Source organism: Gymnoscopelus microlampas, assembly GCF_963454915.1.
Source record: "Gymnoscopelus microlampas genome assembly, chromosome: 2".
NCBI classification, from domain to species: domain Eukaryota; kingdom Metazoa; phylum Chordata; class Actinopteri; order Myctophiformes; family Myctophidae; genus Gymnoscopelus; species Gymnoscopelus microlampas.
Window position 1 is genome coordinate 6,496,380 of NC_139939.1, and position 26,859 is coordinate 6,523,238.

The window sequence follows — 26,859 nt, forward strand, 5'->3', positions numbered from 1 at the left end:
ACAACCAATGAAAACTTTACAAAGCAAATATTAAAATATTGTATACAATAATCTTTTCTATTTACAACTGAAATGGCTTTTTGGTCCAGATGAGCCAGTAATTAAGTACTTCACCCTCAAAATGACTGTTTTTCCATAATTTCCTCACCCCGCAAAGCCTCAAATTCATTCCTGAATGAAGAAATGGAGAATATTGACATGAAAATGGGGGTGCAACTCAACCAACACTGTGGGAGCCAACCCAAGGCACAGCAGCATATTTTCAAAATCTCCATAAATGCAAGGTTTCATGGGGTGAGTAATTGATAGGGGGGGGGGGAACAAGTCATTTTAGGGGGCTGAAGTACCCCTTTAAAATTAAAACGAGTCCGGTTCCTCCTCCTGGTCAGAACCGAACATCTCCTGGGAGGCGTAGGTCATGTAGAGGAAGCCATCCTCGTCCTTGTGGTCCTTGTACACTTCGGCCATGCTGAGGGACATGCTGGCCAGACCGCTGTTGTTGATGAGCAGATAGAACGCCTGGCTCTGCTTCAAGTCCATGCGATTTCTGGGAATGACAGAGTAAAAAAACATTCACAATCACACATCCACTAAACAAAGCATCAAGTCTGCTTCAGGTTTCGTGCCGTTTCTGGAATGCAGAGGAGTCATGTCAGGAAAAAAGAACTAGTGTGGCAAAACAAAGTCATCACTTTGGGGCTCAGCAAGCCCCATTGCAAAAAGAAATGTGTCGTGAGCTGTTGTGATCTGGATTAATAAAGTGTGTGTGTGTATGTATATATATATATATATATATATATATATATATATATATATATATATATATATATATATATATATATATATATGTGTGTGTATGTATGTATGTGTGTATATATATATGTGTATATATATATATATATATATATATATATATATATATATATATATATATATATATATATATATATATATATATATATATATATATATCTCGTAGATCAATCGATTAATTAAAAATAAATGATATTTTTGGGGAAAATGTTTGCTACACAATTACATGCCCACAAATAGGGTCGCCATGTTGAAAGTGGTTAATGAATGCATGTAACAGACAAGAAAACACGTGTCTATAACATGTGTCACATGTAAAGATGGAAGGGCGTGTAATTCTGACACAATAAGAAAAATCTGTGTCAGATAAATAGAGTAAAATCTAATCTGCAAAAAAACTCCAGATTTGCAGAAATTGACCGAATTTGTCGTTAAATGCGAATGCAAGGGGTGGCAATTGCCATTCAGCCGAATCCCCAAATGACACTCCTGCTGGAATGACAAGCAAAACAGTCACAATCACACAGCCAGCCACACAACAAGCATCAAGTCATGAGTCACAGGTCGTGCAGAATGGCCCTTCTGCACCGTCAAGTATGCAGTGTTCACTTAACTCTGTCTAGAGACTGGTCTACTTTACTGACAGTTTCTCTCAATGTGCACACATGGAGGGGTCTATTCTCAAGTTATACATGGATAAACACTGAGAATTTTACTTTGTGCTCACTGGATTAATTTACTTATGATATTAAAAGGTGCTGTGAAGTTTTATGCTAGAAAAAGTGTAACATGTCTACTATATTCCCATAATCATTGCTATAGACAGGGTCTCCCTGTCTCTCCAGCTCTTTAATAAACAGAATACATTTTCAGTTCAGGATACCAATTTTAACCAATCAGGAGAGGGAACAAAATTGGAACACAAGCTGATACACTCTTTGTGGGTTTCTTTCTTGATTGGATACTTATGTAACCTGAAAATGTTTTTTTTTTTTGTATTTACTAAAGACTATGCATTAACGACTATAAAGAAAAGAACTTTAACAATTAATAGTCTTAACAAATGATATCACAGCACCTTTAAACCATTTGTGGGGGGAATTTCTTGCACAACATTAGCAGTTAAATCTTCAGACACCACTGTGCGTATACTTAAACATTTATTTAGTAAAACCCATAGAAAAAGTTTAGACACGGACCTGATAATGGTAACAAACTGAGTCATGGTGAGTTCTTGGGGCACCAGGAATTTGGTCTTATCCAGAGGCGGCAGGTACTTCTCCCTCTGGTACCGTTCAATGATGACCTGCAACCAACAATCAGCTTTATTCCTCACATTTCTATCATTTAGGTCAATTGTACACAGCACAGTGGTGGAAAGTAACTCAGTACATTTACTTAAGTACTGTACTTAAGTACAATTTTGAGGTATTTGTACTTTACTTGAGTATTTCCAATACCTTTACTTCTACTCCACTACATCACTGAGGCAGATATTGTACTTTCACTCCACTACAATTACTTGAAAACTTTAGTTACTAGTTACTTTTCAGATATAAACTATGATATAATGAAACATACATTAACCACTTTAGCCCCGTTTTATACCAAGGCTATTTGAAAATAGCCGATCTACAAGCTCACAACACGCGTTGTGAGCTTGTAGATCTGCTATTTTCAAATATTTAGTACTTTTACTTTTGGTACTTTAAGTACATTTTGATGCCAATACTTTTGTACTTTTACTGAAGTAACATTTTAATTCTGGACTTTTACTTGTAACAGAATATTTTTATATTGAAGTATTGGTACTTTAAAGTAAAGAATTTGAGTACTTTTTCCACCACTGACACAGCCTGTCAATACATAAGGCTGCTACGATATATCAATAAGGCAGCATCAAGTGGCCTAAACAGCCCACAAATATCCATTTTAAAGCCACTTACCGGGATTTTGTTTGGGAATTTAGACCGTATGCCCGAAACCTCTTGTTTTCTTGTTGCTGCAGGGAAGAAAATTAAGTCACAATTCATAGTGTTTCGGTCAAATAGTTTAAAACAATCAAAAACAGGCATAATTCGGCATAATTACTTAAAAGGATTAGTTTTCTTGTTTGTTTTTTTTACCCAGGCTTTTCCTCTGTTTGAAGGCCTTTGGTGTGTGTGATTTATCAAACGGAGGCATTCTGATGTTTAAGTGCGTTGCTGCTCTCCGGCTGTATGAATGTACTGTGAGGAATAAGAGAAGCAGCTGTCTCTAATAAAGCCTGATTTATATACCTCCTGGTACGACGGTGTCGCTGGCATAAAAAAAAGAACAGACCTACAAGCCCACAACGCGTCGCGACGCGACGCGTTGTGGGCTTGTAGGTCTGTTCTTTTTTCTCTACAAGAAGCGACAAACCTCGCGGTCCGCGCAGTGTTGCCAGATTCTGTGAGCGAAATAAGCAACCAGGTCTATGAAAACCAGCCAAAAAGAAGAACTAGGCCACATGAACACTTTAAAAAGTTTAAACCTATATGCATTGGCTTTTTGAAAGTAGCCGATCTACAAGCTCACAACGCGTTACTTGTGAGCTTGTAGATCTGCTATTTAAAAAATAAATCTTGAAAAAAAAGTTTTTGAAACATTTTAACTACACAAATCTGGTACTGGGGTCCCTAGCACAAAAAAAAAAGAGCGGCGGGGGATCTGCGACTCTGCGCACAAATACATGACATGAAAATGTTAAAGAGAACCACTGGTGTCAACAATATTAGGAAACAATCCCAAATAAGCAACTACACTTTAGAAACAAGCCCAAAATACGGCAACCCACAACTGCCAATATTTACTACAAGCCACTTTACAGAAAAACAAGCCCAAAGTCGCTTAGAATAAGCAGACATGGCAACGCTGACTCCGCGTCCACTGTGGCCGGAGGAGTGACGAATCAGCTGATTGCCACATGGGCCCCTCCCTCCCCCTACATGTCCAATGAATCTGTCTCAACCAATCAATATGGATATTCTTAATCCCATAGCCCGGGAGGAATGCCTGGACTGGCTGGCCCCGGTTGTCATGGTAACCTAATACTAATTGTTGGGAGCCCGTTCACATGCTCATTGACAAACATAAACAATTCAGAAACATAAAGTGTGTCCATGTTTTTATTTCATGTAGCTGACAGGAAACAAACTTGGACATATTGCCTAACATGGTCTATAAATGGTAAAATAGGAATACATTAATACAGGGGTTTTCAACCAGTGGTCTGGGGACCACCAGTGGTCCTTGAGGGGGTTCCAGGGGGTCCCCAGCCAAATTAATAGTTAGGAACCAACATTTTTTTTTTACCAAAATTGGAACCAAATTGACCTCTGAGAGTGTACAAATGGAACCAAATGGAACATGGATGATGATGATGATACAGTGTAGATTGGGACCCCCAATAAACCTAAATGTTTGAGTCCCATGGCATATCTTTTCCAATGGGGGTCCCTGGGCTAATATGTGTCAATTTGGGGGTCCTTGACGCAAAAAAGGTTGAAAACCACTGCATTAATACATTCATAAATTAACACAGCAGAAGAAGAAGAAAAATAATAATAATAATAAGAAGAAGAAGCAGAAGAAGAAGAAGAAGAAGAAGAAGAAGAAGAAGAAGAAAAAGAAGAAGAAGAAGAAGAAGAATGTAAACAGCAAAAATAAATTGTGATATTTGGTGGGAAGTGACTAGCCTGCAATGACATTCTGCCAAGACATTTTGAGGCAATTTCTATGAGGTTATTCAAGACTTTTTCTTTTGTCACTCACTCGTATAATAAGTATGTGCACTGTGCAGTGACCTGGCTGAAATTCAAGTTAAAAACAGGGTTTTATGATATGATGGAAGAATAATTTAGCAGCTATACAGATATTCAGTATGCTCTGCTGTGAGCAAAGACTTATTTACAGCAGTGGTGGATCTTAAAGTCGGGTCCATGGACCCCCAGGGGTCCTTGAGGGGGTCCCCATGCAGCTGAATGATTGATAGTTAACTTAAAGGACGACTTCACCACTTTTCAACCTATCTTCATATAATTGGTCCTCACTAATGCTCATGATAAAATGGTACCATTTTCTTGTACTCGGTCTGTGTCTCACTCTCAGAGGAGGGCTGTGGACATTTCAGAAACCGTCTACCAGTGACATCATCGATGAGGAATCCAAGCGAATAGAAACTGCAGGCTTTCTATTCCTGGAAAGTTGCAATGCAATAATAGAAGCCATTGTTCTCGCGTTAATAAAAATCTAAATAATAAACTTGAAATCTTGTTGGAAAAAAAAAATCCTGCCTAATGATGATGTCACTGGTAGACGGTTTCTGGACTGTCCACAGCCCTCCTACGAGACACAGACCAAGTAGAAAAAAATGGTACCATTTTATCATTAGTATTGATTGAACATTTTGAACACAGGTCTTTTACTTGTAACAGAATATTTTTGTGGTATTGCTACTTTTACTTAAAGGGATATTTCACTTTCAAAAAAACTTTTGGTCATTTTATGGTCTACTCAGGCTTTAGTGAGCCCTCCAGACCGTTTTTAAGTTGCTTTATTCAGTATTTAGATATTTGATATTCATTTTACCAGCCACGCCCCCTTCCTATACAAACCCATTATAACTTAAAACTCAATTTTTAACCTGTTTAACCATCAAAAACACCCGTCCTTGGTTCTGGTGACTCACCCTGCCCTCCTAATGCGTGAGGGGGCCGTGTTTTTTTGATTACTTTTTTCATTTATTTTTAATATTTTTTTTTGGAAAATGAAAAAATTAAATACAAAAAATATATATTAAAAATAAATGAAAAAAGTAATCAAAAAAACACGGCCCCCTCACGCATTAGGAGGGCAGGGTGAGTCACCAGAACCAAGGACGGGTGTTTTTGATGGTTAAACAGGTTAAAAATTGAGTTTTAAGTTATAATGGGTTTGTATAGGAAGGGGGCGTGGCTGGTAAAATGAATATCAAATATCTAAATACTGAATAAAGCAACTTAAAAACGGTCTGGAGGGCTCACTAAAGCCTGAGTAGACCATAAAATGACCAAAAGTTTTTTTTAAAGTGAAATATCCCTTTAAGTAAAATATCGGAGTACTTCTTCCACCACTGGTGAAAGTGGACCCTATAGGTCCAGGATAGAGTAGTAGTAAATGTACTTAGTTACTTTCCACCACTGTGTAGAGTAGATTGACATTGAGAAAAAGTGTGTACACAGCATCACAGGCACAGCCCATCCTAGTGGTTGACCAGTAGATGGCAGCACTAATCCACCAGACCAGACTGTCAAACACCCCATGACTCCAGTCCAGTCAGTTCCCTTCATTGCTCAGCAGCATTTGGCTACATCATGTTTGGGGTTTTCAGTTGAGTTGGTGCTGATGTTTTAACACAATGACCTGGACCGTGTGCACGTTATGGTTCATGTGGTTTCATTGGGTTTGATTTGCTCACTCGTAGTATTTGATCTATCAGTTAGGGTTGACCTACAGAAGACAAATCTGTCTGTCTGTCTGTCTGTCTGTCTGTCTGTCTGTCTGTCTGTCCGTCCGTCCGTCCGTCCGTCCGTCCGTCCGTCCGTCCGTCCGTCTGTCTGTATGTCTGATCCACCCGTCCATCTATCTATATCTATCTATCTATCTAATAATCCATCCATCTTATCATCCATCCATGTCTGTCTGTCTGTCTGTCTGTCTGTCTAATTTACATTAAAATATGTTTTCGATGTTTATAAAGATCTTTACAGTATGTATTAATGTGTGCCTTCTGTGCAAACTGTTATTAAAGTATTCAATCAATCAATCAATCAATCAATCAATCAATCAATCAATCAATAAATCAATCAAGCAAGCAATCAAGCAATCAAGCAATTAAGCAATCAATCAATCAATCAAAACAATATAGTATTTTATATTTTGCAAAAATAGCAAAATCAAATGAGCATGAGCGAAAACAAATAAATGTTTCGACTAAACAAGATCCAATAAAACAATACAACAATAAAACAAGAGTTCGTACAACTAGTTAACAACAAGTAGGCCAGGCAAAGAGGAAGGGTAGTGTTTCCTGAAGAGGTATCTGCCCTCTTCAGGAAACACTACCCTGCCCTCCGTCACTGCCAGGAGGGCAGTATCGGTCAAGTGACCCACTTTGAACCATACTGGTTGGAGTCCAGGAGGTAAATGTCCCAGAGTGGTCGTTGACCAGGCCTGGAATTTTGTAATTTTAGGGGCAACACCAAAGGCCACTTGCCTTTGGTGTTGTCAGCATTTGGCACAAAGGCCAAATGCCATTAATTGAATTTAAGGCTTAAGGATGATTTTAAATTCAATATGTAGACTATCTGCAGTGAAAAATGGTATTTACAATCTGATCCATGCTCAGCCCTCCACCAATCAAAGTCACTGGTTTAAAGATGAGGACTCAGGGGAGTTAATAATTCAGAATCTCAACAAAAGACGCTATAGTCAGTGTCTACATGACAAGAAAGAGACACTGATGTCTATGTATTGACAAGAAAGAAACAGGAGAACAGCCACCTGAGGCATTAAGGCCACTGTGGCCTCAGGACCTGCCATTTTATTTAGGGGCACAAGGCCAAACTAAGGGGCTACGACGGCCATGGCCTCATGGCCTCCCTGAAAATCCCTGAAAATAGGAGTGTGTTTATATGGAATTAAAGTAATTCGATGGAGCGAGATAGTATTTCGAGGCCACGAGTTATATTGTTTTTCTGTCAATGGCCACTCCTCCGTATAAACACACTCCTAAAAGCATTCCTTTATAGTTCTTGTGATACTGAAGTCATTAGAAAGTTGGCATAAGTAGTTCAGTGAGTCGACATTCCATTTCTACTCAGGACATCAGAGAGAGAGTAGCGACATTAATTAACAGTTTCCAGTCCATTAAACCGTAATGGAATGAACAGAATTGATTACGTCCACAGTTTATCAAGCAGAATGAAAACTGAGCATCAGGCTGTTTGCGTCTTTGCCTCGTCACGGCCTCTGCAGCTCAATGGCTTTCTGTTGCCACATTAAATGCTGCAAATGATGTAGTTAGATGCTGCTGCAGCCACAGACAGCAGAGAGAGACAATTAAAGAGAGAGAGGGGGAGGGTTCTACATGCTGCGCTGTAGAAAGACTCTGTTAGAAGTAAAAGTGCAATCAAAATTTACTTGAGTAAAAGTTCAAAAGTATAGGCATCAAAATAAAGCCTACGTAGAGTACCAAAAGTAAAAGTACTCATTATGCAGAATGTCCCCTTTTACAAGTTATTATTTGTCTAAAATGTATAAAAACATCTTTTGAAAATAGCCGATCTACAAGCTCAAACGCGTCGCATCACGACATGCTGTGAGCTTGTAGATCGGCTTGTAGTTTTCTAATAATTGTATTGGAGTAAAAGTACAATATTTGCCTCTGAAGTACAGAAAATTGGAAATACTCCAGTTAAGTAAAAAAATACTTCAAAAGTGTTCTTAAGTACAGTACTTGAGTAAATGTATTAAAGTAATTTCCACCACTGGGTCAGTGTTTTTACTAGTGTTGCCAGATTTCTCAAGAGAAACAAGCAACAAGCTGTCTATGAAAACAAGCCCAAAAGAAGCGATCACTACTACATGAGATACACATGTATCGGCTATTTGAAAATAGTCGATCTGGTGAGCTTGTAGATCTGCTATTTTAACAACACAAATCTGGCACAAAACATTTTCTGATGGGGGTTATAGGGACGAATACATATGGGGTCCTTGATATGAAAATATTTGAGAACCATTGGTTTAAATAATAATTTAAAACTTTGGCCAAGCCCAAAATAAGCAACTACACTTTAGAAAGCCCAAAAAAATCAAGCAACATAACAGAAAAAGAAGCCCAAAGTCGCTTATAATAAGCAGACATGGCAACACTGCAGCAGAGAGAGAGACAATTTAAAGAGAGGCAGTGTATCTTCTAGTATTTTAGCTGTGACCGTCTTTAACCCTTTTGTCAACATTTCTTTAATATAATAGCGAAAATAGCTGAGTGTGTAGATTTGCTATTTTTGCTTCTCTCTTTTTTTCTTTTCTTTTTTTAATTATCTATTTTTTAGCTGTGCCAATTTTAAGCCCTGTTGTGGAAGATTATCAAAAAATATTCAGAAATTTTGAAATTAGCCTATTTACAAACTCACAGAGCGTTCCCTGATGTCATTTTGATGACATCAGAGATCTCCATGCAGTTTATGGGCATAAAAGGAACACAGACAGACAGACACACAGACAGACACACAGACAGACTGGACAACCGCTGATTTGACTCATTCGGCATGTCACTCCCTCTAGTCTTCGATGACACACACGGCAAGTTTGAAGTCAATCGGTAGGCCGGTTCTTAGGATTTGTGGAGGGACACACGATACACAGATTCCACATATTTATAGATAGAAGATAGATGAACAGGCGTCCATGCTTTGTGAGACATTTGTGCAACTGAACCAATATAAGTAAGCAACCCACAGCAATAGGGGTTAATTCCTTTATAGACCAGTTGATGATTTGTCTACTATTACCAACAAGGTGCTGTGTTGGGCTATCGGCTCAATTCAAAACAAAAAATCACAACAAAGACGTAAGCTGGCCGCGGGTGGTGCGTGTGACTCGGAGAGGGCTTCACACTCCGGGGGGGCAGCGATGGCGGTGTCCGTGTACAGCGGGTCCCGTACCCTGAGCAAAGACGACGTCAACTACAAGATGCATTTCAGAATGGTGAACGAGCAGGAGGTGGAGAACATCACGCTGGACTTCTTCTACAAGCCTCACACCATCTCGCTGCTCGTATGCACCGTGCTCGGCCTGATGTACTTTGCGTTCGCGCGGGACGACGCCAACCCCGACGCCAACCTGCGGGTGTGCCTCGCCGTGTTCGTCTCCTTCTTCCTGGTCATAAGCGTCCTGGCGTTTCCCAACGGCCCGTTCACCAGGCCTCACCCGGCGATATGGCGGATGGTCTTCGGGCTGAGCGTCCTCTACTTCCTCTTCTTGGTATCCGTCATCTTCCTGAACTTGATGCAGGTCAAGCACGTCCTGTACTGGCTGGACCCTGGCCTGCGCTACGCCAAGCGGGAGGTGGACGTCATGGACTACGCCCTCAACTGCAACCTGATCACCTGGGAGAGAATCTGGAGCCACTTTGACATCTTTGCCTTCAGCCACTTCTGGGGCTGGGTGCTGAAGGCCCTGCTCATCCGCAGCTACGGCCTCTGCTGGACCATCAGCATCACCTGGGAGGTCACCGAGCTCTTCTTCATGCACCTGCTGCCCAACTTCGCCGAGTGCTGGTGGGACCAGCTGATCCTGGACATCCTGCTGTGCAACGGAGTGGGCATCTGGCTGGGCATGACCCTCTGCCGCTCCCTGGAGATGAGGACCTACCACTGGGCGGGCATCCTGGACATCCACACCACCACGGGGAGGATCAAGCGGGCGGCGCTGCAGTTCACCCCGGCCAGCTGGACGTACGTGCGCTGGTTCGACCCCAAGTCGTCCCCCCGCCGCTTCATGGGCGTCTACGTGCTGATGATCATCTGGCAGCTCACCGAGCTGAACACGTTCTTCCTGAAGCACATCTTCGTGTTCCCCGCGAAGCACCCGCTCAGCTGGTGTCGCATTCTGCTGCTGTTGGCCATCACGGCGCCCACGGTGAGGCAGTACTACGCGTACCTCACGGACGCCCAGTGCAAGAGAGTCGGAACACAGTGCTGGGTGTTCGGGGCCATCGCTTTCCTGGAGGCCCTGGTGTGCGTGAAGTTTGCTCAGGAGCTCTTCTCTAAGACCCAGATCCTCATGGTGGTCCTGTGGCTCCTGTGCGTGGCGCTCATCACGTGCCTGTGCCTGGTTGGGATGGTGTGGTACGGAGAGCGCTACAGTCCAAGCAGAGAGGAGAAGAGACTCTTGGAATGCGAGGACAGCGGCCACACGGAGTCCAGTGACTGTGCGGCGGAGGGTTTTAAAGGCGAGCTGGAGGCAGACGACAATGGCCTGGTGGTCAGATTCAATATTCTGTATTCTTTACTTGGATCGCCGTTGGCTTCCACAAAGTGGTCACTCGTCTTCCTGACGGCGAGAGATCGATTCAGTGAAGAGTAGAGGTCCTTACAAAATGGGAGCGTGACGAATAATCAATGTTTTTTATTTTTTTTAATTTAATTATTTAAAAACTAGAACCAGGAGACCTGGTACTGCCAGACCCCTAGTGGTTGGAATCTGAATGGCCGGACTTCGCATGACGTGCACATGATGTGCAGAGGAAAAGAGGGAAAGAGGGACGGACCGACAAAGCCTCATGTAGGCCGACCCCCTGGGTCTGGCAAAAAATTATAAATATTATATAAATTTAATTTAATTATTATGGGGTGGAGCATACAGGGCCCTAAGCTAGGGCCCTACGGGAACCTTTAATTATTTAATTTAATATATAGATCCTATATTAAAATTGGGTAATGGGTGGGAGGGCCAGCCAGCAGACCACCGTGGCCCATCACTATTGCGCAGACAAAACCATGCCCATATATAGGCATATAGTGATGACATCAGGGACAAGGACTGACAGATACAGCGAACACACGTAGAGTCTTCTAGTTTAAAAACATAAATGAAAAAAATAAAAGAAAAAGATGTTAAAATGACCCCAGAAATGTTTTTAACATCTTAAGCACCGGCATCTGAATTCAGGGGAACCTGAGAAAATGTCCTTAGTTTTAGTCTTTGTCAATATTTCATAAACAAGACTAGTATTTTGGGTGGCTATGCCAGTTTTAAGCCCGTTTGTCAAGATTTCTTCAATTTAATAGCAAAAATATGAGCTTGTAGATCTGCAATTTTTTCCTATTTTTCGGATTTATTTTAAATCTCACCCCTACTATCCTCATAACCTACCATAAATCATCCCTCCGTCTGTAGTTCACGTATCTTGAGAACCTTCCGACCGACTCGACCTATGGTAAGGGAGTGCTGTGCTCTGCGTCATATAGGCGGTTGTCCAGAACCGCCGATCCGACCGATACGCCTACATATATGGGACTGACTGACTTCAAACTCGGCGTGCTCATCGACGAGGACCCGAGGGAGTGATGCGCCATGTGGAAAGACGCGAAGTAAGTTGATGTCATCAATATGACATCATAGACTGACCTAGACTCCATATATGGGCATGCCTGACACGCAACTCTATATATGGGCATAAAAGGGACACACACAGACAGACAGACGGGTGTAACGGGTACTCAGATAACGGGTACAACGGGTATTGCATAACTGGGGTGGAGCATACAGGGTCCTAAGCTAGGGCCCTACGGGCACCTTTCTAGTCACAATAAAAACTCAAACTAATAAAAATAAACTAAGCCTTTTCAAAAACAAAACTACCAAAACTACTTTAAATTAAAAACAAATTGAAAAAAAAAAGAGAGCTAAGGGACAGGTCGATTTTTAAAGAAGGGTACTCCTGGAGAAGATGTATGTGCCCTGATCTAAAATGCCATGACCCTCCCTTTGACAAAAAACAAAACAATGACCCAAGTGATTAAAAAAAAAAGATTAACCCTCCCCGCCTATAGGAGTGTCACGATATATTGTCCCATGATATAGCCTATCGTGGTATTAAAATGAGACGATAGGTATGTCAAGATGTCATACTGTATCGTAATATTTAACGTTTCGAGGCCTATCACTATCAGGCTTGAAGCCTTATTAAAACTGTGCTCTTTCTTCCGCCGTTTTTGCAGTTCTGGCCCAACCGTGCATACGCTTTTTACGAAAATCGGCAATATGGTAGAGGAGGGCTATGCCAAACGGCGAAGACCCGAAACTCACAACCATTGGCCAAAGGGTGGCGCTGTAGCACTCAATTGAAAATGCCAACATTGAACAGGTACAACTCATGCCCTGTTTGACCTACAGCCATGAAACTTCAATACACACATGTGTCTCCTCATGCCTAACAACTTTCATACTCTGACTTTTGACCTCTGACCTTTAGATCTCCCACCATTTTGAATTATATGAAAAGCAGTTGAAATCAAACTCCTCCTGGGATTTTTGAGCAATCTGCACGAAACTGTCTACACATGTACTTTGGACCTATGCCGACAAAAACATGGTTTCTAAGTGAAAACATTAAGCTTTTATGAGCCAATTAATTTTGCAGTTTTATGACAATTATTCGTCTGCCCCTAACACGTTCATGCAGACTCACATTTGTTTGAAACTTTGCAATAATGTAGAGGGTCATTCCAAGTATCACTGAAACCAATCTTACTCCAATTGGTCAAAGGGGGGCGCTGTAGCAACTTTTTGAAAATGCAAACTTTAAACTTTAAACAGGCAAAAGTCATGCCTCGTTTGGCCGACAGCCGTGAAATTTGCTTACACATGTGCCTTGACTCATGAGGAACACATCTATCACTTTGACCAGTAAGCTCCGCCCTTAGATTTTACGCCATATTGAGCAGTTTGAAAAACATTCTCTCTCTCTCACTGCCTCTCTCTCTCTCTGCCCTCTCTTTCTTTCTCTCTCTCTCTCTCTCTCTCTCTCTCTCTCTCTCTCTCTCTCTCTCTCTCTCTCTCTCTCTCTCTCTCTCTCTCTCTCTGAATAAATGTGCAATTGTTAAATATAACATGAAAAGCTTATTTGAGGGTAGTTATTTTCAATGTATGACGTACTTCATTCCCCCTTTTGTTTTGTTTTGTTGGATTGTCCTTTCTCACTGAATAAAGCTGTGGATTGAATAGCTCAATCAGTAAAATGTTAGCCTCAAGTTCCGAAGATCCCCGGTTCCAACCCCACTCATTCCAGTTTACATTTAAATTGCATTGTCCATTCCGAGAAGACAAAAAAAAAAAACTTTATTGGTAAATGTTTTGTGAACCAGTGATCTAGAGTAGTCTCTCTGCCTCTCTCTCTCTCTCTCTCTCTCTCTCTCTCTCTCTCTCTCTCTCTCTCTCTCTCTCTCTCTGCCTCTCTCTCTCTCTGCCCTTTCTCTCTCTCTGTCTCTCTCTCTCTCTCTGCCTCTCTCTCTCTCTGCCTCTCTCTCTGCCTCACTGCCTCTCTCTCACTACCACTCTCTCTCTCTCTCTCTCTCTCTCTCTGCCTCTCTCTCTCTCTCTCTCTCTGCCTCTCTCTCTCTCTCTCTCTCTCTCTCTCTCACTGCCCTTTCTCTCTCTCTCTCTCTCTCTCTCTCTCTCTCTCTCTCTCTCTCTCTCTGGCTTCCGCGTGCGGTTAGGGTTAGGGTTAGGGAATGGTTAGGGTCGGACTTCAGTGCTAAGCCTTTTTAGAAAGGTCATCCTTTCAGAAAAAGGCAGAGCAAGGAATTTTTGCTCTCGCCATCTTATTTTTGAAAGAAAGTCTTTTTGGGATCCTGCTACTCTTTAATTTTAAGGTCCATATAATTTCACATTCTGTTTAATTAAGTATTCCTTTAGACTACATTCTAAATCTTTGCCCTAAGCTCTTTTTGGCTGTTACCCCTTTCCTAGAGGGAGGGGGGGGAAACATTTTTTTCCAATTAGGGTTAACCATTTTACCTTTCTTTAAGGTTTAGGTTTTTGGGCATGTTTACAAACTATAACATGAAATAGAAATGCCAGTGAACTTTGTGAGAAATGTTCACTGGGGACTGTGCATGGCAGGTAAGTCCAGTCATCCTGAGTCCCACCTGGACCGCATACCAAAAAATCATCCATAATCTCATTATAAGAATGGTACAGGATTAGGACTCAATAAAAGATTTAAGAAAACAAATATAGTTTTGGACCATGACGGAGGCGCGCCGACTCAGCAGACCTTAAGGCTGAGGAGACGCGCCCGAGCGCCTCCAGGCGCGAGTGCCCGCGTCGACCAGCCGCTGGGCTGCTAGTCGACTCAGCGCCGTCCGAGTTATGTACCGATAGGCACAGAATAGTAAATGCTGTTTGTGGGGACTTCGTTTGCCCCAACTGACCTTCCCAGTGACTGCTGAGGGCAGGATTGTCCAGATTCCTGAGTCTTTTCTATATTAGACCGCATACCAAAAGGTCCTCTTTTAACTGGCTAAGTTTTCACATTTGCAAAAACATATTCCAACTCTCCTGTTGATCCTATTTTAAATGGCTAAGTTTTCACATTTGCAAAAACATTTTATTATTATTATTATCATCCTCTCACCTCTGGGTGTGGAGTTCCTGTTTACAGGGAGGGACTTTTGAAGTACTCTCTCCCCTCTGGGTGTGAAATTAAAGTTTTCAGTTGCTCTAATTTCTCACCCCCTTCCTCCCTTTGAAGGGCTGAGTGGGCTGTTTTTTAAGGAAGGGAGTGCCTTCACACCTCACACCTGTGGGTGTGAAGTTCTGTTTTACAAGCAATGACCCTTTAGGTTCAGGGAGGGGTTGAGGGGTGTGAGAATTGAGTTCACCTAGTAATCACACCCCCCTGCTTACACTAAGTGGTCCCCACTCATTGATAACACCTAATGGTCCTAAAATGTAAGAGTCTCCACTGATTTCACATTCCTAGTCACCCTCTACTACGGTTAAGGTCAGGGTGAAGGTTTGGGTATTCTTTCCTATTTTAACTGGCTAAGTTAAGGCTTTTAAAATCTACAATCCACAAGCCAAGAGGAGAGGTGGTGCTGCTCACTGTGTTCAGTACTCACTGCTTAGGACTCACTGTTCAGTACTCACTACGCAGTACAATATATTGAAAAAATACAATATTTTTTCATTGTTCAGTACACACTGTTTTCCAGTATTCCCTGTGCCCAGTATTACATCCCTTTGCAGGGCTGCACTGTGCTCCGTACTAACTGTCAGTACTCACTGCTCAGTACTTTTTGCATAGTACTCACTGCTAAGTTCTCACTGTTCTGTACTCCCTGTCAGTACTCACCGCTTAGTCACTGTGCTCAGTACTCACTGCTCAGGACTCACTGTTCAGTACTCACTACGCAGTACAATATATTGAAAAAATACAATATTTTTTCATTGTTCAGTACAGACTGTTTTCCAGTATTCCCTGTGCCCAGTATTACATCCCTTTGCAGGGCTGCACTGTGCTCCGTACTAACTGTCAGTGCTCACTGATCAGTACTTTTTGCATAGTACTCACTGCTAAGTTCTCACCGTTCAGTACTCCCTGTCAGTACTCCCTGCTTAGTACTTACTGCGGTTCCCTAGGCCCCAATGGTTGTGGTGATCTCTTCCGTGGTTCCAACTCTCATGTTGATCCTATTTTAACTGGCTAAGTTTTCATATTCGCTAGTCACTGTGCTCAGTACTCACTGCTCAGGACTCACTGTTCAGTACTCACTACGCAGTACAATATATTGAAAAAATACAATATTTTTTCATTGTTCAGTACAGACTGTTTTCCAGTATTCCCTGTGCCCAGTATTACATCCCTTTGCAGGGCTGCACTGTGCTCCGTACTAACTGTCAGTGCTCACTGATCAGTACTTTTTGCATAGTACTCACTGCTAAGTTCTCACCGTTCAGTACTCCCTGTCAGTACTCCCTGCTTAGTACTCACTGCGGTTCCCTAGGCCCCAATGGTTGTGTTAGGTATAGGGTTCGTTAACATCGGAAAGGCGACATGCACCCGGACACACGGACACACGGACACACACACGGACGGACGGAGGGTAAAACATACTCTCTCGCCTTCGGCCTGGCGGAGACAATAATGTATCATATCGATATCATATGCCCAACATCATGTATGTCTCGTGAAATTAGTGTTATCTTGACACCCCTAACCCTCCCCATCAAATACAACAACATGACATTTAAAACTGATAATATGTCCGATGTTTTGCTTTCCACATTGATTAGAACATTAATGTAGTCAGTCTTGCTAAATGCACAGTGTAGTGTCTGTAGTGGGAGCAGAATGGACAGTGTTCTAAACTTACATGTGGGAAACTGCATTGAATCCCATAATTATTAACTACGGTGACCAGTGGTGTTCCCAGAAATTACATTTAGGGTAGGCGAGATTTTTTTCTCTACCATGACAGTTTTACACGCACACAGCGCAAAGTAATTAAGGGAGGCTTTAGTACATCAAGGTAAATACAGGCTTTTATTTGGACATCCGACTCCGAGTCAGACATCCGACTTCCAAGTAACTGACAATATTGATGCGTCATCATACATCAAATAAAAGCCTGTATTTACCTTGATGTACTAAAACCTCCCTTAAATACTTCCACAGAAATGGGAGTTAGAATCTCAAGGGAAACTGTACCGGTTTACCTGGTTGAGTCATCATTAGTAGTAGCAAATGTGTATCATTTGAAATAGAGAGGGGTCATTGACCACCGTTCTGCTGTACTAAAAATGTATATAAAAAACAGACTATTTTATTAATTCAAAATTGCATGACCCTCCCTTGGATTCAAAGTAAAATTAGCTGACCCAGCTCCCTTGTACTAAAATTAGAAAGGCATGACCCTCCCCTATTTTCCTCAAAGCTATGCCAGTCTGCACTCTCAAATAGGCCTACACCTGATCTAAGATTATTTACATGGTATTATACTGTATCTCATACATGGGCAACTGGCGGCCCGGGGGCCACATGCAGCCCCCACCTTCACTTAATGCGGCCCGCAAGTTAATATCGGAATACTAATATATTATTGATTTCAGCTGTTACAATTGCAAACATGACCCGCTTTAATTACTTCAGTCTATATTATAGTAGCTTAATGACTAGTATTGAAATTGTCTTTTTTAGGTCCAATGTATCTGTATTAAGTTCATAAAGTTAACATAAGTATAACTAAATGTATTGAAATTAAATACAAATTTTACTTTTCAGGATTAAAAAAAAAAAAAGCAAAAAAAAAACTGGATTCCAATTCAAGAGTAGCGAAAATAGCTGATCTACAAGCTCAAAACGCATCGTGGTGTGACACGTTTTGAGCTTGTAGATCGGCAATTTTTGCTACTTTTATGTGACATAGAATGGCCTGACAGTATGCATTGTGGCCCTCTGGAGTGAGTGTGGAAATATAGTGGTCCTCTACATCATCAAAGTTGCCGTATCTGGTATTTGGTATCTGGTATTATAGATTTTTTTTAGCTGTTGGAAATAACTAGGCTGCACTTGGTTGGTAAAGTCCAGATGAGAAAAATATGAGGTTTGTGGAATTTATAGTTACACAGTGTTATATTATATTATATTAGTGTCTATCTGTCCTCTGAAACAATGGGTTTATATTTAGTGAGAACTTCAATTCTCCCTTAAAGTTGTACAGTGCAAATTTCAAAAAAACGATTTTTAGCAGCCTCTGCTGGTCATTACCGTCACTGCAGGCCGCTCGTTTATTACTGCGTTACCCAGAATTCCATTCGTTTTCACCGGAAGACGGAAGCGTTTCAAAAAGCGTTCTTTTAATTGTTTTCTACGATCTGTGGATCGTTTCTCTTAGCCAGTGGAGCTTTAGTTACCGTGAGCTGTGTTTTCTTTTGCTGTTGTTTTTCGTTCTTCAAATCATACAATCTCTTAAAATTTTCGCGGGAAAGTCCACCCTGACAGCGTTCAATAGAAAATATATCAATAAAAGGCTTTCGGGGGTGAAATTCATGGAGTGGGTGTTGTGAAACATTTGCCACTCACAAAAGATATACAATTTAACTTTAGTTTTATTGAAAAAGTTACCTAGTATTACTTTAAGCTTGCACAAATGTATTTATTTGTGTGTACAAAGCACTTTGTAATTGTTTTTTAAAGTGCTTTATAATTGTTATTTTAAACTAAAGATGATGGTCAGTGTTGATGATACATGAGAGAAAAGAACATTAATAATGTATCATATCGATATCATATGCCCAACATCATGTATGTCTCGTGAAATTAGTGTTATCTTGACACCCCTAACCCTCCCCATCAAATACAACAACATGACATTTAAAACTGATAATATGTCCGATGTTTTGCTTTCCACATTGATTAGAACATTAATGTAGTCAGTCTTGCTAAATGCACAGTGTAGTGTCTGTAGTGGTAGCAGAATGGACAGTGTTCTAAACTTACATGTGGAAACCCATTGAATAACTGCGGTGACCAGTGGTGTTCCCAGAAATAGGGTAGAATTAGGGTAGGCGAGATTTTTTTCTCTACCATGACAGTTTTACACGCACACAGCGCAAATTATTTAAGGGAGGTTTTAGTACATCAAGGTAAATACAGGCTTTTATTTGGACATCCGACTCCGAGTCAGACATCCGACTTCCAAGTAACTGACAACATTGATGCGTCATCATACATCAAATAAAAGCCTGTATTTACCTTGATGTACTCCGACTTCCATGTAACTGACAACATTGATGCGTCATCATCATACATCAAATAAAAGCCTGTATTTACCTTACCGTACTAAAACCTCCCTTAAATACTTCCACAGAAATGGGAGTTAGAATTTCAAGGGAAACTGTACCGGTTTACCTGGTTGAGTCATCATTAGTAGGAAATGTGTATCATTTGAAATAGAGAGGGGTCATTGACCACTGTTTTGCTGTACTAAAAATGTATATAAAAAACCAGACTATTTTATTAATTCAAAATTGCATGACCCTCCCTTGATTGCATGACCCTCCCTCAAAGCAAAATTAGCTGACCCAGCTCCCTTGTACTAAAATTAGAAAGGCATGACCCTCCCCTATTTTCCTCCAGGGACCCCCTTCTGTAAATTTCGACTGGTCCCTAACTAGAAAAGTGTGCTCCTCCCGCCAGACCGGGTTGCCCAGCAGGGCCCGCAAACTTTGGAAGGCAGTTATAGCCACTTGGAATGATATCTGAAATATCAAACTGTGTGTGACTTTTGGACAAAATCTGTAGGAATAGTATCAAAATCAAGGAATTAATTTGTACGAGCTACGGTTCAAGCAGGTTGGAGTTATTGGACAAAACATCTAGTGGGCTGTTGTAGCCAAAATCTCTAATTAATTCAAAACAACTAGGAGTTTTAGCAGAACTACAGTTTTCTGGGAGTTTAATGTGGTGCCTATGCTGAACGTTGTTTCTTCGTGTGTAAGCAGACCTTATTTTCTCATTCATTAAATGGTTCTTTAAAAGGCTATATGGCTCCACAAAGAACCTTCACCTGTGAGCTTGTAGACCTATTTTCAATAAAGAGATTTGGTCTAGTAGCGTACCAACTATAGAGCTCTGCGGAACATTGGTCAAGCAAATGTACCTTGATGTACTGTCCACCACAGACACCACACCCCACATTTCATTATGTTTTATTTATTTATGTACAGTATACATACAGTGGAGCCATATACCCTCTCCAGATGCAACGATACCAGTAAAGGTTTACACATATTTGAATTGTTTTCACAGTTCCCAGCAGTCATCATCAACTAGACCGAGACTTGAGTGTTTCTCAAAAGTACTTTGATACTGCATGTCCACCACAGACACCACACCCCCTTCACAGAGGTATTAAAAGCTGTAACTGTGTCCAGGGTGTCACTTGGAACTCTCTGTCCAACACAATGCATCTCATCATCATACTCATCCTGGGGCTCACACTTTCACCAAAAGGTAAGTCTGTTTTACATTCATGTTTTTAGGGTTTAATGTTTTTTTTTCCAGTTTATTCATTCATTCCACTGAGATTTGTTACCTTTAATATAAACAACAACAACAACAACAACAACAACAACAACAACAACAACAACAACAACAACAACAGCAGCAGCAGCAGCAATAATAATAATGACAATGAAGATTAAAATAAGTGTTAAATAGCTCTATATTCAGACTCTTCTCATTGATAGAGTGTTTGTTCAGTAACAGGAGTCTCCATGTCTCTCCAGCTCTTTATTAAACATAAAATGCATTTTAAGGTCAGGATACTAATTTCATACAATCAGGAGAGAGAACTCAGACAGGATACAGGATACAGACTAAATAAGTGAAATTGGAAGTGATGACACAAAGAAATGAACAGACAACATTGGAACTGGAACACTATAAAAAAAAAATGAAGCTGATAAATGGATACTCTCTCCTGATTGGCTGATATTTTGCAACCTACCTGAAAATGGATTTTTCGTTTATTAAAGAGCTGGAGAGACATGGAGACCCCTGTTACTGAACAAACACAAGCAATTATTACTATCACAATATAGAGCCTTTAACATTTTAACCAAAAAACTTTACCCTACCTATACTATACATGTGAATGCCTCAATGTTACGGTCATTTCCGTGTGACATTGAAATTGTGGTTGTCATATAATAGTAATAATAATAATAATAATAATATTACTACTAATAATCATAATCATAATCATAATAATACTACAATATACTAATATTTGTGTGAGTTATATAAAAAAAACTATCTTGTAGCATTATTTCAAGTCAAATGGATATGAAATGATTCAAATGCTTGATGTACAAACTGTGAACAGAACAGAATGTCAACACATTGATGTTTTAATGAATCACAATGTAAACATTGTGGTAATGTTGTCACTCGTGCCTAAGGTTTCCTACCCCTGCAGTAGAATGCTAGTCCCCTGATAACCCTGTATACGTGTGTGTGTGTGTGTGTGTGTGTGTGTGTGTGTGTGTGTGTGTGTGTGTGTGTGTGTGTGTGTGTGTGTGTGTGTGTGTGTGTGATGATTTCTAACTAAAACCGATTGTTTGAGTTTGTTTAAAAGGAGGCTCTCACATTTACGCTGTTCAGTATTATTTTCACCACGGGATACGTAATCGCAGTCCCATATTTGGATGAATAACAACAGTGTTTCTGTTTACAGTAGCTGGTGAAAGTGAACCAGTACCATGTAAGTATATGTTTTAGGATTTCCTTATTGTGTTAATTTAGTTAGTGTTGCTTTCAAACAGTTGATTTCAGGTTTCTCTTGTCTTTTCAGCAGTCGCCAAGGGATGTGCAAAATGTCCAGATGGATGGAATGAATTGTTTGGTAACTGCTACAAATTTGAAGCGGCTAAGGTGGCTTGGGGTGATGCAGAGGTAATTAGAACGAACTAAAACATGAAATACACAACTGTCTGTCTGTCTGTCTGTCTGTCTGTCTGTCTGTCTGTCTGTCTGTCTGTCTGTCTGTCTGTCTGTCTGTCTGTCTATCTATTCATTTGAATAATATTATTTCTTGTCCTCTGTTTGTATTGTTCTGTAGAAAAAGTGTTTGTCTCAGGGTGGAAACCTAGCGTCCATGCACAGCAAAACAGAGCACACCTTTCTTCTGGATCTGATACTTACCAAAACTGGTGCAAAGACTGTAACATGGGTCGGTGGCAACGATGCAGCACAGGTACTGTACATGAACCTTTAATACACTGTTTGATTACGTTTTACCTCATACTATACTGATACTGTACCTGATCTGATACGCAACATCTGTTAATATAGCGTCACAATCATTTTAACCACTTTAACCATGTTTTATACTGTTACGGCCCGGGCCTAGGGGAACCGAGACGCAACATACAGTATGCATATTGCAATTTGCATAACTTTCCAGAATCAACATTGGAACATTGGACAAAGCCAGAGTCAACATTCTCATTTCATTTTGTTAAGATATTGGAGTCAAAGGTTTTTAACGAGGGAATATTCAATATCTGGCTCAATTTTGTGGCTCTGGCTCATGGACTAAATGCCTAATTTGCATATTTAAATATACAATTTCAGAAAACTTGTAATACGATAAATCATTGTCTTCATGTAAGAAATCAACTCAGGAAGTGTCATTGTGATAACTAATTTTAAAATGTTGTCATTTTTTCACCTGTCATACGTATGGGGAAAATAACAAAATGTGTGATAACCATGAAAAAGCTGCTCCTGTGGAGAGGTTATCATATATTTATTTACCTGTATTGACCCTATGAACAATTTAATATAGGTATGGTTCTGCCCACTCTTTCGATAATCATTGCTCAATTTTGGGGCTCTGGCTCATGGACTATATCACACAAAGATTTGGCGGCCCACCTGTAGTAACTCTGAGGTTCCCTTAGGGGTCCTGGACCCCCCGTTGAAGACCCCTGATTTAAACAATAGCTCAGACCATATTAAGTAACTCAGTAGTTGAGTATACCTTTCACTACACTAGTCTTTTTCTTACTCAATACAATTCTTATGTTCTGTTTGTCTTAACGTCTCAATAATGTGTTTCATGTAAAAGTTATGATCTACAAAATGCTGTTCTTTTTCCTCCACCTTCATTTAGCCTGGCAGACAATAACAAATTCTTATTTACAAGTATTATTCTCCCCTACACTTTCCTTCTAGATGGAGAGGGGGTTAGGGGCAAAAATGAATGAATGCATGAAGCTTTGTCAGTTGTTAAATAGTGACATACTGTAGGCCTATTGTATTAAATGATGTGATGTGATACTGTCCTCTAGGAAGGTGTTTGGTTGTGGAGCGACGGCAGCCCAATGATCTTCACTGACTGGAACCAGGCACAACCTGATAACGGTAACAGAATCCAGCACTGCATGATTCTGAACTTTAGAGGTAAGTCACAACACCCTGAATTCAATTCAAATGACCCACTTAAACCCTCTAGAGTAGACTTAGTAAACTGGACCTGGATCTGTACTTGGACCACTTTTTTCTGTATCATGTCTTTGCCCAAAGTAGCTGATCTACAAGCTTGCGTTGTGAGCTTGTTGATCTGCTATTTTTGGCTATTGTTCCGCTCAAATAAAAAAATACATACATAGATACATAAATACATAGATATAATCATTGCTATAGAGTGTTCAGTAACAGGGGTCTCCTCATCTCTCCAGCTCTTTAGTAAACAGAAAATATATTGGGATACCAATTTTATCCAATCAGGAGAGAGAACTCAGGGGTTGTCATATAGCTTAGCCTTAGACAGAGAGGCCGTCTGGTAATCAGAATCATATCTATGTGTTTATAAGTGAGCAACACAACCCCTAGTCACCCATGAGCATCCATCCATGAGCAGCCATCAGCTGGGTGAAGCTGAAACTGTATATCTTTTCATTAATTAAAAAGGTGAACAACCACATACAGGATAACAGGATAAACAAGTGAAATGGAAACAGATGAAACAAATAAATGAGCAGACCAAACTGGAACTGGACCACAATGAATGAATAGTTTTTGTGGTGTTCTCTCTCTCTCCTGATTGGATGAAATGTGTAACCCACCTGGAGATTTAAATTCTGCTTTACTAAAGAGCTGGAGAGACAGGGAGACTCCTGTTAACTGAACAAACACTGTAGCGAAGATTACTATAACAATATATAGCTTTAATATTTTAACACAATGTTATATCACTAATAGCACCTTTAAGTAAAAAGTTTAACAACTGAATAATAATACTTAATGTGGTCTGTAAACGATTTTAAAGCTCAACTTTTCTTCAAATTTTTATACTTTCTATTCAGGTACACAGGGATCGAACCTTTGGGACGATATTCGTTGCGCTGATAGATTTCCCTCTATCTGCAAGCTGAAGCCCAAAGAATAACACGGAGATTACACACATGCACGAACAATTACACACTATTACGCGTTATTACTTGACACATACGTAATATAAAATCATCCTCTGTGTGTGTGTATGCCAGGCTCATTGCCAAGCATTCATGCATTCATTCTATTGGCTGCTATTCATATGTGTGTGTGTGTGTGTGTGTGTGTGTGTGTGTGTGTGTGTGTGTGTGTGTGTGTGTGTGTGTGTGTGTGTGTGTGTGTGTGTGTGTGACTCCTATATCTATGAAAAATGCTCATATCCACTATACTGCTTTGCTATCGCTGTAACGCTACTGAAGGATTGAAGAGACAAGTGACAAGTTAACATCAGATGGACAGTGACTCTCAGGTGACATTAACAGTGACATTAGGGTCCCGTCCGAAATCACATACTAACATATTATTTACTAGTGTGCCAAATGACGTCTTAGCCTGTCCGAAAGCTTAGTAGCTACCAAATGGTATGTGAGACACTGTAAATGTCCCACAATGCAATGCGGTAGGTAGCTGCCCGGCTTCTTTTCAAAACAGCAATGGTGGACTCCAGAGAACAGTCGTCAGTAATAACCTCTCCAATATGTCCAATTTAAGTGTACATTTTAAGTGATATGGATACGTTTCACTTTGCTGTTAGATAATCAAGGTTTAACAACGTAATAAAGCGGGGACAGGACAGGTTGGCTGATGTTGGCGAGGGTGTAGTACCTCTGCTTTGCCAACAGATGGGGTGTTTTCCTAAGCTCCAGTATGTCTGAAGTGAATTCCTAATGCTTGGATACTAAACAGTAGGCTGAACATAGGTACAGTAGCAATAGCATACTGTGTATTAAGTGCTAAGTTAGTATGAAGTGCTAAGTTAGTATGTGGTTTTGGACGCGACCCAGGTCTTGTGTTGATAATGAGAGGAACATGGATGGAACAGATGGTTTGATTTAAGCTGCTCATAACTTGCTTCAATGTTTTTACTTGCATCAATAAACAAATAAATACAACTTCATCGAAATAATTCAGTCTCTCAGTCATTCTGAGCACATTGTTCATGCACATTGTTGTACTGTATTCTGGTAATGGTATTCAAACCTTTTAATTTTATTTCAAGGACCCCTAGTTTATATGCATTGGGCCACCGACCCCCATGACTCTACTGGTCCATTTGGTTCTATTTGTACACTCTCGGAGTTACAGGCCCACAGTCCATTTGGTTCTGGACTGGGAGCCCCCTGGAAAATCTGTCTGTCTGTTAATACCTTGAGAACATAAGGACAGACTTTCAGAATCAGAAACTTTATTGTCACATCACAGGTTTACAGGTGTAAAGACCTAGGTCTTTATGCAAAGCTCCATCCTTTGTTGTTGTGTTGAGGAAGAAAAATAATAATTCTGGACAGGGAGAGCAATGGGGGAAAAATCAAAAAGTAAAGAAAAACATTTAAAGGAGAGAAAAAAATAACATATCTTCATATATTTATGAATACTTTATTAGACAGAACTACATACACCAGCAGGTACAAAGCCTGGAAACCAGACAAATCTGCCAGTGCAAATCCGCCCCTTGGAAATGCAGGTTCCACACAGAGATTCCAGATATTAGTCTGGCTATGTCAGGCTAGCAGGTACAGTAAGTACATGAGGTTAGACATGAGTTGCCAGGTTGTAACACTTGGGTATAGGTCCACATTAACAGCAGCCGGTCTGTACATGAGATTAGACATTACGGCACAAAAGTGTTCATAACACATTGTCCGGGTCACATAGTATGGTAATCTGCATCGGGCGGTAACTTTCACAGGTAAAATCCACACGCTAGATCCACAAGGAAAAGTAAAGTGCATTGTCAGCCTAGTGACAGGCAGTGATCAGGCTTTGATCAACAGTCAGCAGCCGGGTGGAAGCTGTTCAGAATCCTGGTGGTCTTGGCCTTGATACTACGGCTTCCTTGCCTGGCTGCAATAATAATACGTTTTATTTATAACGCAATTTCCGTTTTTGTAAATTACAAAGTGCTACAGGGTTTAAAAACAATGGCAAAAAAATTAAAAGGCAAGACAAAAACAAAAAAGAAACGAAGAAAGACCGAAGAAAAAACTAAAAAGACAAAGCACTCTCATACCTTTATAACAAAGCAAAAGCTTTGTTATAAAGGTATGTTTTGAATCCATTTTAAAAGCATCGGTAGACTGTGGGGCTCTCAAATGGTCGGGGAGGACATTCCACAGGTACATAGCCTGCAAACCAGACGAATAGGCCAGTGCAAATCCGCCCCTTGGAAATGCAGATTCCACACAGAGATTCCAGATATTAGTCTGGCTATGACGGACTCCAGTCACTTTCAAATTAGAGCACTGCAGAGGGCAGGTGTGTGTGTCGGTGTCCCAGCTGACGCTTGTTGACGCTCGTTAATGTTATAGGCATCAAAGCAATTATGCTTCTGCACTGTCAAATATGCCAACATCTAATCTAAGATTAGTGGGACTCATTCAAATGACCACCAGTGAGTCCCAGGAATC

At 40.6% G+C, this 26,859-nt stretch overlaps 2 protein-coding genes and 1 long non-coding RNA gene across 3 annotated transcripts; 2 read left to right on the forward strand and 1 right to left on the reverse strand.

Moving 5' to 3' along the window:
- Window positions 1-252: 252 nt before the first annotated feature.
- On the reverse strand, window positions 253-3,003 carry map1lc3c (microtubule-associated protein 1 light chain 3 gamma). Its single transcript, XM_084077236.1, has 4 exons — window positions 2,940-3,003; window positions 2,760-2,815; window positions 2,013-2,119; window positions 253-547 (listed from the first exon to the last, which is right to left on the reverse strand). The coding sequence occupies exons 1-4, from the start codon at window positions 2,995-2,997 to the stop codon at window positions 358-360; spliced, it is 411 nt and encodes a 136-aa protein (XP_083933362.1). The 5' UTR covers window positions 2,998-3,003; the 3' UTR covers window positions 253-357.
- A 6,510-nt stretch (window positions 3,004-9,513) lies between these two features.
- LOC311053597 (phosphatidylserine synthase 1-like) lies at window positions 9,514-11,952 on the forward strand (the record flags this gene model as incomplete). Its single annotated transcript, XM_084069209.1, has 2 exons — window positions 9,514-10,866; window positions 11,782-11,952. 2 exons carry the CDS (start codon window positions 9,514-9,516, stop codon window positions 11,950-11,952), a joined length of 1,524 nt encoding a protein of 507 aa, XP_083925335.1.
- A 9,791-nt stretch (window positions 11,953-21,743) lies between these two features.
- LOC311056645 lies at window positions 21,744-23,363 on the forward strand. Its single transcript, XR_014601896.1, has 3 exons — window positions 21,744-21,847; window positions 22,014-22,148; window positions 23,248-23,363. It is a non-coding gene; the product is annotated as an uncharacterized lncRNA (long non-coding RNA).
- Window positions 23,364-26,859: the final 3,496 nt, after the last annotated feature.

What these genes read in the sequence shown, in the direction of transcription:
- map1lc3c (XM_084077236.1), bottom strand. Translation starts at nt 2,997, where the DNA reads ATGCCTCCGTTTGATAAATCACACACACCAAAGGCCTTCAAACAGAGG. An exon ending in CAAACAGAGGAAAAGCCTGG is followed by an intron (nt 2,816 to 2,939) that starts GTAAAAAAAACA and finishes TCTTCCCTGCAG; the next exon opens with CAACAAGAAAACAAGAGGTT. An exon ending in AATTCCCAAACAAAATCCCG is followed by an intron (nt 2,120 to 2,759) that starts GTAAGTGGCTTT and finishes TGTTGGTTGCAG; the next exon opens with GTCATCATTGAACGGTACCA.